Consider the following 14,744-nt stretch of genomic DNA (forward strand, 5'->3'; position numbering starts at 1 on the left):
ACCTCAAGAGCGGTAGGGCTCTGAGCGGGAAGGTCGTGCGCGGAGAGAGGTCTCTCAGCGCCAATTATAAGCGAGTTCTTTTTGCGCGCCGCAGCCGCCGGTGTCAGGTTCCCTCCGCTCGTAGCGCTACGGAAAAGTCTAGATCTTTTGTCCTCCTGCGAATATAGGAAAATGTTAACCGACTATCTAAGTCTTTAGAGAGACATCTCAGAATGTTTTAAAATTGCATAATATAACTTTCGTTGTCATACAGTCTTCAAACTGAAAACGTGTACTCCATTATATCCACTATTGTTTCATAATTACACAAAAATCTAGAACACTTTCGAATGATACGTGATCTGACATATATATATATTTACAGCAGCAAAATTATGGACAGTGTAATTTGTACATACTACATATAATGTAACTTTCGGTGCGTTTTCTTGGACACTTTGCAGCTCAATAATAGCGAAGTTTCAACAATCTAGCGTGGTTGGTAGATACTTGCCCTTCATGCCGAAGGTTGTTGGGTTCGATTTCCACCCAGGACAGATATTTGTGTGCATGAACATGTCTGTTTGTCCTGAGTTTGGGTGTAATTATCTATATAAGTATGTATTTACAAAAGAAAAATAATATATGTAGTATATCAGTTGTCTGGTTTCCATAGTACAAGCTCTGTACAAGCTTAATTTGGGACCAGATGGCCGTGTGTGAAAAATATCCCAGGATATTATTATTATTATTATTATAATTATCAGCGATACTAAATACACTGGTTGGCATCAGATACCTTGGTTTCGTTAGGAGGCGAGCTAGACACCGAAGCGCCAGAGACGGGCGCGTCAAGTGTCGCGTCTCCATCGCTATTGCATTCGCTACCGCGCTCGTCACCCGCCGAGCTGCGTACAGCTTCCGATTCTGTTTATCAACCAAACATTTTATATAAGCTAGTCTCATAAAGGATTTTAGTTATTAGGTTCGAAACGGGACTTTTAGTTTTGAAGATATGACTTAGGGGTTAAGAACGTTATGATTGTAATAAAGACAATGATAATGTTGAAGATTATAGATAAACTCATCGATTTTGATCATTTCATAATCAAAATATAAAAAAACTGTAGATAATAAATCATATAAAAAAATCTTCAAGAACTGAAAGAAGTAAGAATACTTAACATTAAATAGTCTTCCCTGCAAAGCCTTATAGTTTCTAAGTTAAAACAAAAACAAAAGCCTATCGAAATGGAAACGAAACAAAAAAACAGACAGACAAAAGCTTGCTAGTGATGCTTGAATGTATATGTAATATGCAGCAGTCATTATTGCCTAGTATCTGTTTCTAGAGACTTTATGAAATAACATTTATGCAACAATTACTAATGTACAAATTTTTATAATTTAAAATAAATGCCAATTTCACATATGATATGGAGACTCAAAGTCAGCTTTGCGTAACTAAAATACTAAGCGTTCATTGGTCGTCTATTGCGTCATCGGCTATAATCGACCAATGAGCATTCAGAAGAGAGACAAATTAAATAATCTGACAGTGACAGTGTTCTGTGACATCAATTATGTTGGTGTACAGTACAGTATCAGGAACAGCCTGTTAATGTCCCACTGCTGGGCTAAGGCCTCCTCTCCCTTTTTGAGGAGAAGGTTTTAAAGCTTCCGAGATGGCCTAGTGGTTAGAACGCGTGAATCTTAACCGATGATCGTGGATTCAAACCCGGGCAAGCACCACTGAAATTTTCATGTGCTTAATTTGTGTTTATAATTCATCTCGTACTTGACGGTAAAGGAAAACATCGTGAGGAAACCTGCGTGTGTCTAATTTCATTGAAATTCTGCCACATGTGTATTCTACCAACCCGCATTGGAGCAGCGTGGTGGAATAAGCTCTAAAACCTTCTCCTGATGTTGTTGTACAATATTTTATATTATGAGACCTAGTGACTGTTGCATAAAGTCGATTATAGCGTGTACCTGTGAGAGGCACGGACGGGTGTCGGTCGCGCGGGCGCAGCTCCGCCGCGGACGCGAGGCTGGCGTGCCGCGTCACTGCGCATGCGGGTGTTACTCGATTGGGGCAAGCGGATAATAGGCACGAATACGATTTATGAATTGTAATTTTAATAAACTAATTGAATTAACCGATGTATTAATATTTACAAAACATTGAAACACGTTAAGTTTCTTATAATGTCAATAGCGATCTATATTTAACTAACCAAACGGAAACAAATGAAGTAACAAAATAAATAATTTAACTAACAAGATTTTTTTTATTTATTTGACCTAGAATATTCTTTCCGCTACATTCCACCTGCCCCACACATGCACTACACTATGCACACAGCGTTACAAAAAAAAAAACAAAAAAAAAATAACAAAAAAAAAAACATTTACACATAATTCTCATCGATCAAAATCATCACGTACAAGACATCACGTAATCATCATCGTCTCACTCACACCGATCATTATTATGACATGCGAGAGCAAGATGCATCGATATTCATTAGGTGCCAACAATGTTTATAACGATGTTTAAGTCGAGCGATGACAAATTTATATGAAAGAAATCGTGACACGTTCGGCTGTTTGCTCCGCCATCTTGTACGTCGATCGATACCCTCTCGTCTATATACCTTGCGAGGCAAAACAAAGCGAGTTACACAATGCACTGTCGGACGAGCCGATCTTGACGATTTTAAAATATCAATATATTTCTATTTCAATTTAATTTATTTTAAAATGTATTTCTTTCAGTTTACTCCGAATTATTTTGGCCTTATATTAGATTTATAAATAATGAATGGATTAATCCCGCGAATGATACATTCGAAGCTTTGTTTCGTTCAATACGAAACAAACACAATACAAAAACATATTACAAAAAAAAAAAAAAAAAGAAATAACATTATATTCCAAGCCACTCTCTCCAATCGGTCTATACTATCACAATATTTTACATACCATTGGAATGCCGGTGGTGTTCCTGATTAGCGAGACTGCGCGAGCTGCTGAAGAACGGACGCAGCGAGGGTTTGGGCGTGGAACCGATGCTGATGGTGTCCATCTGGTCCGGACCGGAATCTTCGCCTTCGCCACATGATAGCGACTCCAACTCCTGGAATTAACATAGTTTGAAATGACATTCATTCATTTATTAAATACAGAAGCACTTACTTATCGCTAGTAAAATTAAAACACGACACCACCGGAAAGAGTTCAGGCGCAGGACCAACTGCTTTACGTGCTTTCCGAGGCACGGGAGTGTACATACTTCCAGACTCCGGGATGTTACTGAGAATTTTCTGACCGAAAAACTTTTTACTGACCTGACCTGGGAATTGAACCCAGAACCTCCGGGTCTGGCCATACATCAAGCCACTAGACCAACGAGGCATCACAGTAAATAAATAAGTCAGGATGCGATCGTTTCCATGGTTTGTATCTATTAATTTACTAATTGCAACATACGTTTTGCATACTAACGTTCCTTAATTTTTTTTTAATTTGTAAGAAAGACGGTTTAAACACTTTCTGTTATCCTGATGTAAAACCCTAAACATTATTAAAAAGCTATTAACTCCATGTAATCTTGTAAAGGAGTAATGAGTTTGTCAGTTACTTGTACTTACTGACTTCTACTTGAGTTTTCTACATAAATTTGTTACTATTTTTCTATATATATAGGCCTCTGCATCTTTGACAGATGATTTAAGCGGCATCGCGAAGGCACTTGCGTTCATGACTGAATAGACCAATGCGAGAGAGGATCCTCCGGCCGCACTTCCGACAAGTGTATGCGCCCCCAGATGGGCGGGGGTTTGAAGCCCGCTCATGACGCCTAGTGCGTTTTCCTTTTAGTAGTTTAAACCAGTCATTGTCATGCTTTGATTGACCTTCGTGAATAAGGCGTCGCCACTTGGCACGGTCCTCCCATCGATTGCTAGGGATGTTAAACGCAACCATATCACGCTTAGCGCAATCTTTGTAACGGAGCATAGGCCGCCCAACAGACCTCTTTGCATCCACAACCTCTCCCAGTAGTATTTGCCTTGGAAGACGGGTCTGCTCCATTCGATGCACGTGTCCCAGCCACCGTAACCGTTTTTTTTTTGAGAATGGCCATGATGCTAGGCAGCTGTGCCTCGCCTAGAACAGACTCGTTTGTCACGCGATCCTGCCATGTGATGCCCAGAATGCTCCGAAGACAGCGCAAGTGAAATGTGTTTAGTCGGCGTTCTTGTTTTGCGTACGTTGTCCACGTTTCTGCTCCATACAAGAGTGTGCTTAGGACACATGATTGGTAAACAAGCATTTTCGTTTTTACCGTAAGGTGTCTGTTATCCCAAGCCCTTGAACAGAGCCTCCCGAACGTAGAGGCTGCTTTGCCGATGCGGAAGTCGATCTCTGCATCAAGCGAGAGATTGCTCGACAAATGCGACCCAAGGTAGCAAAATTTGTTAACCACCTGTAAAGGTGCGCCGTTAAGCAAGATGACTGGTTGCTCTAAACATCCTTGCGCTAAAATAACGATCTTCTTGCAGTTTATGGACATTGAAAAGAGGTCGCACGCTTTGGCAAATTTGTCCATTAGACTCTGGAGTTGAGCTTGGTCATGGGCAACGAAGGCAGCGATTTTTCTATACATACATAGATAATATGTATTGAGAAGCAACATCATATTAAATATATTCCGAGCTCGTCTGTTACCTATTCATACTACATAACCCTACTACGAATTAAAACTGACTGCCAATGTCATTTTTTCATAACGAAACCAGATGCCGCAAAATATTTGACGTATATACATAACGCTCACTAGTCGAGTCCATCGGCGATTATTGCCTGATGCCACAACACCCATAGGCCGTTAAAATACAAGCGTCACGACCGCGTAATCTCTAGTTACATATAGCTACGTATAGTTAAGACTTAGAATCGAGTCAACGGCGTCCAGACGAAATACGTCTCAACACGGCTTCGGATACAAGACTGTCAAAGTGTTAGACATTGAAAACTATTCAGTTTTACCTGAAACAATTCATCGATATCTCGCTGAGCGTGATGCGTGTCTCTCGCCGCGCCTCGTTCGCTCAACTCTTCTGGTACACGAAACCGCCGCAGCAGCGCGGCGAATTTTTGCTTCAAATTCCGTTGCTGTGGAAAATTTCACACATACATTTATTTACTTTGGATGAGCCTGTAGCCTATAGACTGGTTTTAAGTAAGTCCTTTAGTTGTCTCGCATTTTATTCTCGCCAGCAGCCATTTCATTCTTATCGCGATGTCTTATTACGTTGCATAGTTTAGATGAAACAATTATATGTACAAATTGAACTTAATATAAATATTATAAAAATAATTTATAGTTCCAAATTTAATTCAAAACAATTTGAATTCAATATTTGGTTTTTCTACGAAGATTAATACCTTTAATTTAATTTAACGTTTATTATAGTTTTTTATATGACAACATTTTAGGTTTAGAAAAAGAAACATTTTTGTGTAGAAAAAGCGATATGGACGCAATCTGAACACCCATCTATCAAATGGATTAAATGTTATCATATGACATTCAGAATATGTATGCATTTATTATGTACATATGAAATCACTTAAGACATATCTGAAGTGACTTTGATTATAACCAAATTACAGAAATTATATCAAACACATACCAAAAAATACAATGAAGGTCAAACACGATTTATTTGTTAAATTAAAAAGAAAAAAATACAATTCAGTACACCGCACAATATAACATATCAACAGATACTTAAAAATCACAAACAAATAAAGTCGTTCATTATTAAAAAAAAATAAAAGGCTATACTACCTCCATCGTCCGTAAAGATCAACTGACGTAATATTTCGCGTACAAGGTAATCTAATCTTAACCGCGAAAAGTGTGAACAGATGATATCATATTAATAGCAAATTTCATATTCTGATTAATGTACTTTATGTATACGTGATAAAGTTTTAATTCGAATAATTATTTATTAAACGATTCGAAAACTCCGTTGTCAAAATTAAGCATATTTTTAGATTTATCGGAAAAACATTACAATGCGCGTGTAAACGAGTTAACAAGTCTATATACGTTTAAACTGCGATATAATAATAAGAAAGTATTTCAAATAGTAAAGTGCTTAGAATACTTATTCGAAGAGCGAAGGAAGATTTACTATAACACAAAGTTTTTCTAGAAGTCCACTACTACATTAACCAATGAATTGATATTAAAATACAAGTATAACCTTTAATAAGACAGACCCACACCATTATAAAAGAACACGCATTGTACTTGAAGAGCCACTCTAAGTTATATACTAATAAATAATATACCGCACATTATATATTTCTAAAGGAAAGTTCATGCCGTCATGCACATAAATCCTAAATTTTAAAAACCGAAAAATAATCCAGTCGAAAGCAGATATACTTTCAAATATTAAGTTTATTACGAGGCGAGATGGCCCAGTGGATGAAATACATTGATGTTAAAATGGTCACGGGTTTAAATCCGAGCAGGCAATGCTGCGTTTTCACGTATTAAAACTATTATAACTCATGTCGTTTGAGTCGTGTGAAATTTTACCACTGGTACTGAGCATTTCTTGAGGGTTTGAGCTCAAGATTCCGGATCTGAGCCTTATAACCTAGCCGTTAGACCAACGAGTACATAACAATAGGCACCATTAGAGCATCGTGAAATATCTTATTTTTTCAATAAATTGAAAAGGAGTTTTAATAGTTTTGAAACTATTGAATTTATTTATATAAAAGGTAGATAAATGTAAGGGCAAATGGGTCATCTGATGATAAGTGGTCACCACCACACATTGGCGCTGTAAGAAATATTAACTATCCCTTACATCGCCCATTCGGCACCAACCTTGGAACTAAAATGTTATGTCCCTTGTGATGTAGTTACAATGTCTTACTCACCCTTCAAACCGGAAAACAACAATACTGAGTACTGTTGTTTGGTGGATGATTATGTGATGATTAGGTGGTACCTAGCAGTAGAAGATACCCACTTCGTTAATAAAGCCTTTTTGTCTATGCTGAGCGAACTGTCAGCAAGCCACTCGGTCCGTAACCGGCTTATTTGGGATAAAATGAAAATTAACACAAGTCGATATATCTGGTAAGAAAATACAACCACTAGACGTTCAAATCTAGTACAAGACATGCTCAGAAATTGTGGTTGGAATCAACGTTTAGAAACTCATACGGATTGAATAGATTGTATTAAATGTTTAAACGTTGATAGTTTCAAGCAAATTAATATTATATAATAGAGAAAAATCTCTTCACCATTATTCGGTAATTGAAATTCAATTTACCCGAAGCGCCCTGGGAAATTTGCATACTAAGATAGGTCTACTGCTACTGAATAACTCTACAAACACTAAAACCAAACAAATATTAGAAGATCAAACTACAAGCAAACAATGAAAGGCAAACTACCAAACTATGAGGATAGAGACGAAATTTAATATCTATATAATTAACATTCAACCGTTCGTTCATTCGAATGTTTCAAATAAATTATTCATTCTATTATTTCCAATTAATATAACGTTACACGTGTTGTTTTTAACAAAATGAAATGTAATTTAAGTCTTCAAAATAGAATAATTTATTTGCTTGTTCGATTAAATCGAATGATTTATTTAGTTCTTTATAACCACTATATTTATATTTTTTATTGTTTATCTGTGTTTTATTTTAGTTTTTTTGATTCATTAAATTAAGAAAGAAAGAAGTCGTTAGAAAAAGTTACATCAGTGGGATGCGTGCTACGCGAATTTCGTCTCTATGCTCATATATATAAGGTATCGCGTGCCGGCTCACCGCCAGCTTTCCGCGGCTGCCCTTGCGCTTGGCTGCTGCGTGCTCCAGCTCACTATCGCTGTCTCTGTCGTGCGCCTTGGACCGTATATAGTTCTGTATCTTTCTCTCTCGTTCCATGAAGCTTAGCTCTCGTGAGCGTGACAGCTGTATGCAAGCAACGGTTTAGGCAAAGCTCCTTAACCTTATGTCTACTGATGGATGATGTTCATTTAATCAAATCAAGTGGATATTTAAGAATTACGACGTAATTCAAGAAATCAGAGAGACTTCATTCTAAGATATTCAGAAAAGATTGAATGAACACAATAAGCATTGAATACTACATTGCGATAAACAAACAACTTCTAGCTTGCCTTTTATTATGATGTGATACAAAAAAAAATTAAATGTAAAAATGTACTAAAATAGTCAAATTATTTTTAATTTCAATAAATAATACAACTCTATATAATTAAAAAAAAAAAAAAAAACAATATAACTAATAGCATTTACAATGGCTTGTTGCTTTTCGCATATATCTAAGTAGCAATCTCGTAACAATAAGATAAATGAATTAATTAAAATAGATTTGATTACATATTATTACAATAATATTATACATTTATTATATTACAGTTATATATTCTGTTATTTTAAATAATAATAATATTGTTACATTTTAATTAAAACATTGTGCAGTGCGACGTCAAAATAAAATTTAGATAAGTTAGATAATAATTAAATTTATTTAATTTAAAGCAAAACATTATAAATTTAATAAAAATTCACACCGTGCATTATTATAATTAATTATTAAATAGTTAAGAATTATTTATTGAAATTATATTATTATAAAAACTTTTTTTTTTAATGTAATTATAAGCTATGTAATACTATGATAAATGTATTCTAGCGTCAGTCTAATTTAAAATATTTTAAAGATAAAAATAGTTTTAAGTTATGTGATATCAAACCTTGAAAAATAATTTAGGCTTAGTATTGGCACTGTACAGGATGCCGTGCTCACCTTAGTGTAGGACAGGTCTCCCTTGTTGAAGGCCAGCTGTCTATGTGTACGTCGCCTCGCCGCGGCGCCGTACGTTAAATCGTCAGCTTCCTCCACAGAACTGAACTCCCCTTCTTCCTCTTCGTCTGAGTACCCTCGCTCTGGAGCGACATTTGAACTTTATTAACGTTGAGTATGTAATGTATACAGTCTTGAACCGAGATGGTTCAGTGGTTGGAATGTGAAAGTTAACCGACGATTGCAGGTTCAAATCCGGGAATTTTCAGGTGTTTCATTTGTGTTTACAGTAATTTATCTCATCTCATCATCAGTGATTATATTTATACCCTTACTAGGCGTCTATTAAAAAAGGTGGTTGCTTACCTAGGATGGTAATTAAGTAATTATAAAATGTAAAAGTAAGCATTTACTTAAAATTAAAATCAAAATTGATCCAGTATTAGATGAAAAAACCGTATACAGAAACCAAAAGTAAATTTATTTATTTTATTATTACTCCATTCTAGACAGTTTATGTAAATGACAATTTTCTTAAAGTTCGTGACTGTTTTTATATCGTTTTAAAGAAGTTGGTTTTTATAATTTTCCATCTCTAAAATTACATTTTATAATGCATTTACAAAATGCTTATGAACCACTCATTTTAAACTTTGTATTTCTACATTTTACTCTGTATAATCTGTATAATTTACCAGTAATAAGCAGAGTATTGTTATTCTTCGTGTCATGGTCGACGGGGGTCGAGGCTAGACCCGTGATGGTGAGCCTGGCGACCGGCTGGCCAGCTCCAGCGCCGACCTTACCACCCACACTCGTTAGCTCTAATTCCATATCCATGGAACGTTGAAGCACCTTGCCAAAAAAAAACAAATAAAATATATATATTATATGTCGTCGTATATATATAATCGTATATATATATAATCGCTTATACGATAAATCGATTATACGCTTCTAGTATAGCAGTAGTAGTAGTGTAGTACCTTTCCCAATCACAAGAAGAGTAAAGACAAATAAAAGACTTGAAGAACTGACATTGAATTGGCGCGATATCATTGGTCGAATGATGACGTTCACTATGGATTGGGGAAAAGATGGCTTATTGAATGTCGACGAAATGATTATCGGGTCTTTGGACGTAAAATTGAAGTGCATATAAGTACTTAAGTGGAATAGCGCTGCATTATATAAATAGATATATTAATAACGAACTGTTTGTGGTGCATGATATAGCAAATCGCATGGAATATGTAAATCTAAGTTTTGATTATCGTTACTTTTACTTCGATTGGAAGTCTATAGATTCTATAGAAAATAATGCCTTTAATTTAATTTGATTCTATTTCATTTCATTATAGAAACGAATGCCTTGCTTTAGGAAGAAAATGATTTCATGATTGCAAAACACATATACTATACACGAAAGTTCATTCCAGACTGAAACAAAACAACCAACCGAATCTCTGCGTGTTTTTTCTTTTTAATAAAGTTACATTAAAAAGGCCAGGATGCCACCTAAGTATTTTTTTTTATATGTCCGGGATGGCAAATGACTCTACTCCACCTGATGGTAAGTGGTAGTAGAGTCCAAACGCGACGACGGCCAGTACAGTCGGGAAGAATGTTCTGTAGTAGCCGTCACCGCCTTGTCGGCCCGCAAGATGCCTCTTCACGCCTCGTTTGAATGAACCCGGGTCGTAAGAGGAGGGGAACACGTGAGCTGGTAAGTAATTCCATTTTTTGGTAGTGCGACAAAGAAAGGAGTTGCCAAATTTCTTTGTGCGCGATGGAATTGATGTCACAGTTAGGCGGTGACATCGAGAACCAGCTCGCGTGGACTTAAGAAGGAAGGGGGAAGCAGGAATTAGAGAGAATAATTCCTCAGAGCACTCGCCGTGCTACCGTAAAAATATACATATTTATCGTTTAACATAAATTATGACGCAGATAAAGTCGCGTTCACTCGCTTGTATTATACAAAAACGAATAAAACATAAGGCAAAGTTTTAAATATATTTGGGACTTTTATATCAAATTTTATCTCATTAAGCTTTTAATTTTATTAAAACTTGTTTCTAAGTTAAATTTAAGATTAATCCTACTAAGAGCTCCGCGTCGTGTTTTTCTCTTTTAAAAGGTGATTTATTTTTCTAACGCAAAACGTATGCCAGTATTTTACTTTGAACAATTTACTGATGTTATGGCATTGTTTAAGATTATGTCGTGACTGTACCACCGATTAGATTTTCTTTCTTCAAACTTCGATTATTTCTATTATTATGCGTTGAAGGGTGAGTGAGTCAATGTAATCAAGGATTCAAGGGATTAACCATCTGATTACCATGGTTAACAATATAAGCAATTGTTTACAAGAACATGTGTCTATGGACTGTGGTGACAATTTACCATCAGGTCAGGTTGCTTGACTTCCTCTTAGAAATAAACTAAACAAGATTCTTACTTTAAAAATAAAATTAATTTACCATGTCACTCCAATTAGTGACAAAGTGAAATTTATCTTAAAATGGTGATTCCTAATTGCGCATTTCATTACTTTAAACATGCGGAGACCGTATTCAACTTATTGTCATTAGACAAATGACGGTAACATTGAACAAGACGAATTATAATATGTACATATATATTTTATTTATAATACAGACAGGCGGACGGGTAAATTGGCCACTTGATGGTAAGTGGTCCATCACCCAGTGGCCCATAGACATACGCACCATTATAGAACGCTAAGATCTCATGTCCTTTGTCCAACAGAAACACAACAATACTAGTTATTGCTGTTTGACGGTAAATTCGAAAGTCAAAATATGAAAGACGTTCTATTTAAAGATAAAATGGGACAAAATAATAAAAGCTTGATAATAGAAAAATAAACACAATTGAATTTCTTTCTTCATTATCGACACTGCAACTATATATCTAATGTATATGTAACAATGAGATATAAAATATAATCAAATATAACCCTTAATTGTCAATTTAATCTATAGCACTCAACAAAGTTATATAAATTCTATCTTATTACGATCAAGTGGAAAATGATCCTAGTAAATACTTTTTACAGCCTACACGTCTCGCAAGTAAATGGCCAATTTCACGTCACTAACAGCTGGAGCAGGACGAGGTCGCTAAATGATAAACGATGCCCCGAGATACTTGCTTTTATTCTTCGGTTTCGGTTATGTGCATAGTATATGTATGTGTGATGTTTTTATATAGGTATATATTCTTATGTAAATATTGTTTTTATGGTTTATGAAAATTTTAACACTGTGTCTGTTATGATTATGTTATGTCCCTATTTTGTTCAAAAACCTTCTCACCGAAACCGTGTTTACAGCTTGCCGAATTTCCGGTATTCGGCCAAACAATTATTACGTTTCAATGATTATAAAAATATCGTTTTGACCTGTATGAGAATATTTAATTTTTTTTAAACTTATAATAAATTTCTTATTATACTTCTAATTGCATACGTATCTACAGCATCAGATTTAAATACAGATAAATGCAAAGTGAGATTTATAAATCAATTCAAAAAAGCCGAGGATACATACAGTTCATAGGTTTTAAGCGTATAATGTAAATACCTGGTCCATTCGTATGACGCCTTCCGCCAAGGTCTTATACCCAAGTATGGTGCGATTTTTGTATTTCTTGCGCCTCTGCAACATTATCTGTAACCTGCAACAATTTTTTTCTTTAAATCACTTCAAGAAATACCAGAAGGTAAATGTTTAAATAACTATTTTCTTTATATATCTGAGGTTACCAATACACAACGTTTCGTCATAATAATATTATTTGAGTATACCTGACCTTATTACCTTATACTAAAAATAGATAAACAAAACATTTTATTAAGTGAAACTTGATCGTAGTTGGGTGCGATGGGAGTAAAATTTCAAGGTCAAATTATTGGCTAAATTTCCATACAAATCATTTCCGAGGCAAAGATTCTTACTTTGTCTCGTTCTATTCAGACGGGATTGCACAAAGCCAACCACCAAGTACATGTATGATACACGACCATTTTTAGCAATAAAGATCAGCAACATTGTGTAATCACACGAAACATTTTATTCTTATACAGTGGGTTGGAATCCATCAAGACAATGCTTCAGGATCACGAACGATCCCCTTCATGATGAGATTCTACAGATCACAGATAGCGAGCCAATTTGAAACGAACACGCATACCTTGCAATAAAACAACCATAAAATAAACTTGGAACTGGAAATATATGTAGGAAATTCTTAACACGCCTGAATGACCGACCGCTATAAAACATTATTTTGGTTTAACAGTCCCATTCCTCATTTGTAACATACATTTTGAAGCCATGTGTTATGCGCGATATAAAGGTTATCAGGTAGTAATAACAACCGATATTAAAACTGAGGATATTTGTGTAGACTTTGGTTTAGTGATGTTATTTATTTATTCTGTAACCAGTGCTGACGCTTAGGGGACTGTGGCGGCGGCCAGGGTCGCAAAACAAAGATGGCGACGCGGTGTATTCGCTCACAAATCAAACGGCTAAAAGGGAAATATATATAAATATTATACATATATACTTATAAAATCATTTTGTCTGAGTGACTAACAACGCACAGCCCTAACTACTGAGTCTAGAAAGCTGAAATTTGGTACGTAATTTTATTTTAAAACATAGATACAAAATAAGGATTTTTAGATATTTCAATTTAATGTGAAGGCAAATGAGAGAGGTATCTTAAAAAAACCCGTTGAGTTTCTTTCGCAGGATCTTCTCAGAGCAGGGTATTTATTTATTTTTTCTTGTTTTTTAGTTCAACCGAAACCTTTATCATTGAAAGCATTACTCATGACGTAAACTAATAAAATTCGTAACATATTCATCAGGGAACGGCTATAAAATAAAAGTATATAAGATTCTCCCATATTTTTTTATTGACGGAAACCCCATTAGTGTTAACCTCGACCTTAAAATATCATTGCGCCGTTAACATTTGAACCACACCATTACCCAGTACGTTTACTCATAAAGCTGAGCAAATTGTAGCAATGAATAAGAAACGACTTTGTTTTTATGTCATGTCGTACGTCTCGCGCACTATACAATGCCAATAAACTCATATAAATATTATAGAAATAATAAAAAAAAATGTCTGCGTGCGATTTACTCAACCGATTGGGTCGAGTCTATAAAGCCATATAATATATATATATATATATATATATATATATATATATATATATATATATATATATATATATATATACACATATGAGCTTAATCTCAGGTTCTTTCAACACAGGGCCAAAAGAAGAAGAGACGTACTAATTAAGATAAAACGCAGAACGTTAGGTCGATGTAATATTGGTAGAGAGAAAACGAGATAGGCAGCCAGTCAGACAGACCGAGCAATATTCCCCATCATCAATTTGCTAATAGAAATATTCCATGCAATAATGTCTCAAGATTTAATTATATTATTTTAAGGGTATATTATACACATCTGTACCTATTTCCGTCCCGCTTTACAAAATGCGGATACTGCAGCGAGAAGCAGAGGTCCAGCTCCACATCATGAGGCGGCACGGTGATGTCGTTGGACCGCAGCGTGCGCTTGCTGCTATGCATACGTGCCGCGAGTGTGACCGTACCGGCGCCGGCGCCGCCAGCAGCACCGCCGCCTGCTTCGCCGAGCGCGCCGCATACGCGTAACCGCGTCACTCGGAGTGTGCACAATCTGAAATAACAATCACTATTAGTATTAACTAACTATTATAACTAAGCCCCATATAACGTGAATATGAATGTAACTATGAAAAGATGCAAATTAAATCAGTGTGCCAATATTATAATGT

General features: G+C 35.6%; 1 protein-coding gene across 3 annotated transcripts in view; it reads right to left on the reverse strand.

Moving 5' to 3' along the window:
• Nucleotides 1–14,744, reverse strand: part of LOC126776087 (phosphofurin acidic cluster sorting protein 1) — a 130,505-nt gene that overhangs the window by 5,629 nt on the left and 110,132 nt on the right. The window contains exons 2-11 of one of the 3 annotated variants that reach the window (XM_050498366.1): nucleotides 14,399–14,626; nucleotides 12,481–12,574; nucleotides 9,565–9,724; nucleotides 8,873–9,012; nucleotides 7,867–8,010; nucleotides 5,035–5,160; nucleotides 2,968–3,121; nucleotides 1,975–2,049; nucleotides 779–906; nucleotides 3–155 (exon numbers count right to left, since the gene is read on the reverse strand). In XM_050498366.1, the coding sequence (XP_050354323.1) occupies nucleotides 3–155; nucleotides 779–906; nucleotides 1,975–2,049; nucleotides 2,968–3,121; nucleotides 5,035–5,160; nucleotides 7,867–8,010; nucleotides 8,873–9,012; nucleotides 9,565–9,724; nucleotides 12,481–12,574; nucleotides 14,399–14,626 (1,402 nt within the window). The remainder of the gene's footprint in view (nucleotides 1–2; nucleotides 156–778; nucleotides 907–1,974; nucleotides 2,050–2,967; nucleotides 3,122–5,034; nucleotides 5,161–7,866; nucleotides 8,011–8,872; nucleotides 9,013–9,564; nucleotides 9,725–12,480; nucleotides 12,575–14,398; nucleotides 14,627–14,744) is intronic. The other 2 variants (XM_050498368.1, XM_050498367.1) reach the window with 2 other exon arrangements.

Source organism: Nymphalis io, chromosome 19, assembly GCF_905147045.1.
Source record: "Nymphalis io chromosome 19, ilAglIoxx1.1, whole genome shotgun sequence".
Classification (NCBI taxonomy): Eukaryota; Metazoa; Arthropoda; class Insecta; order Lepidoptera; family Nymphalidae; genus Nymphalis; species Nymphalis io.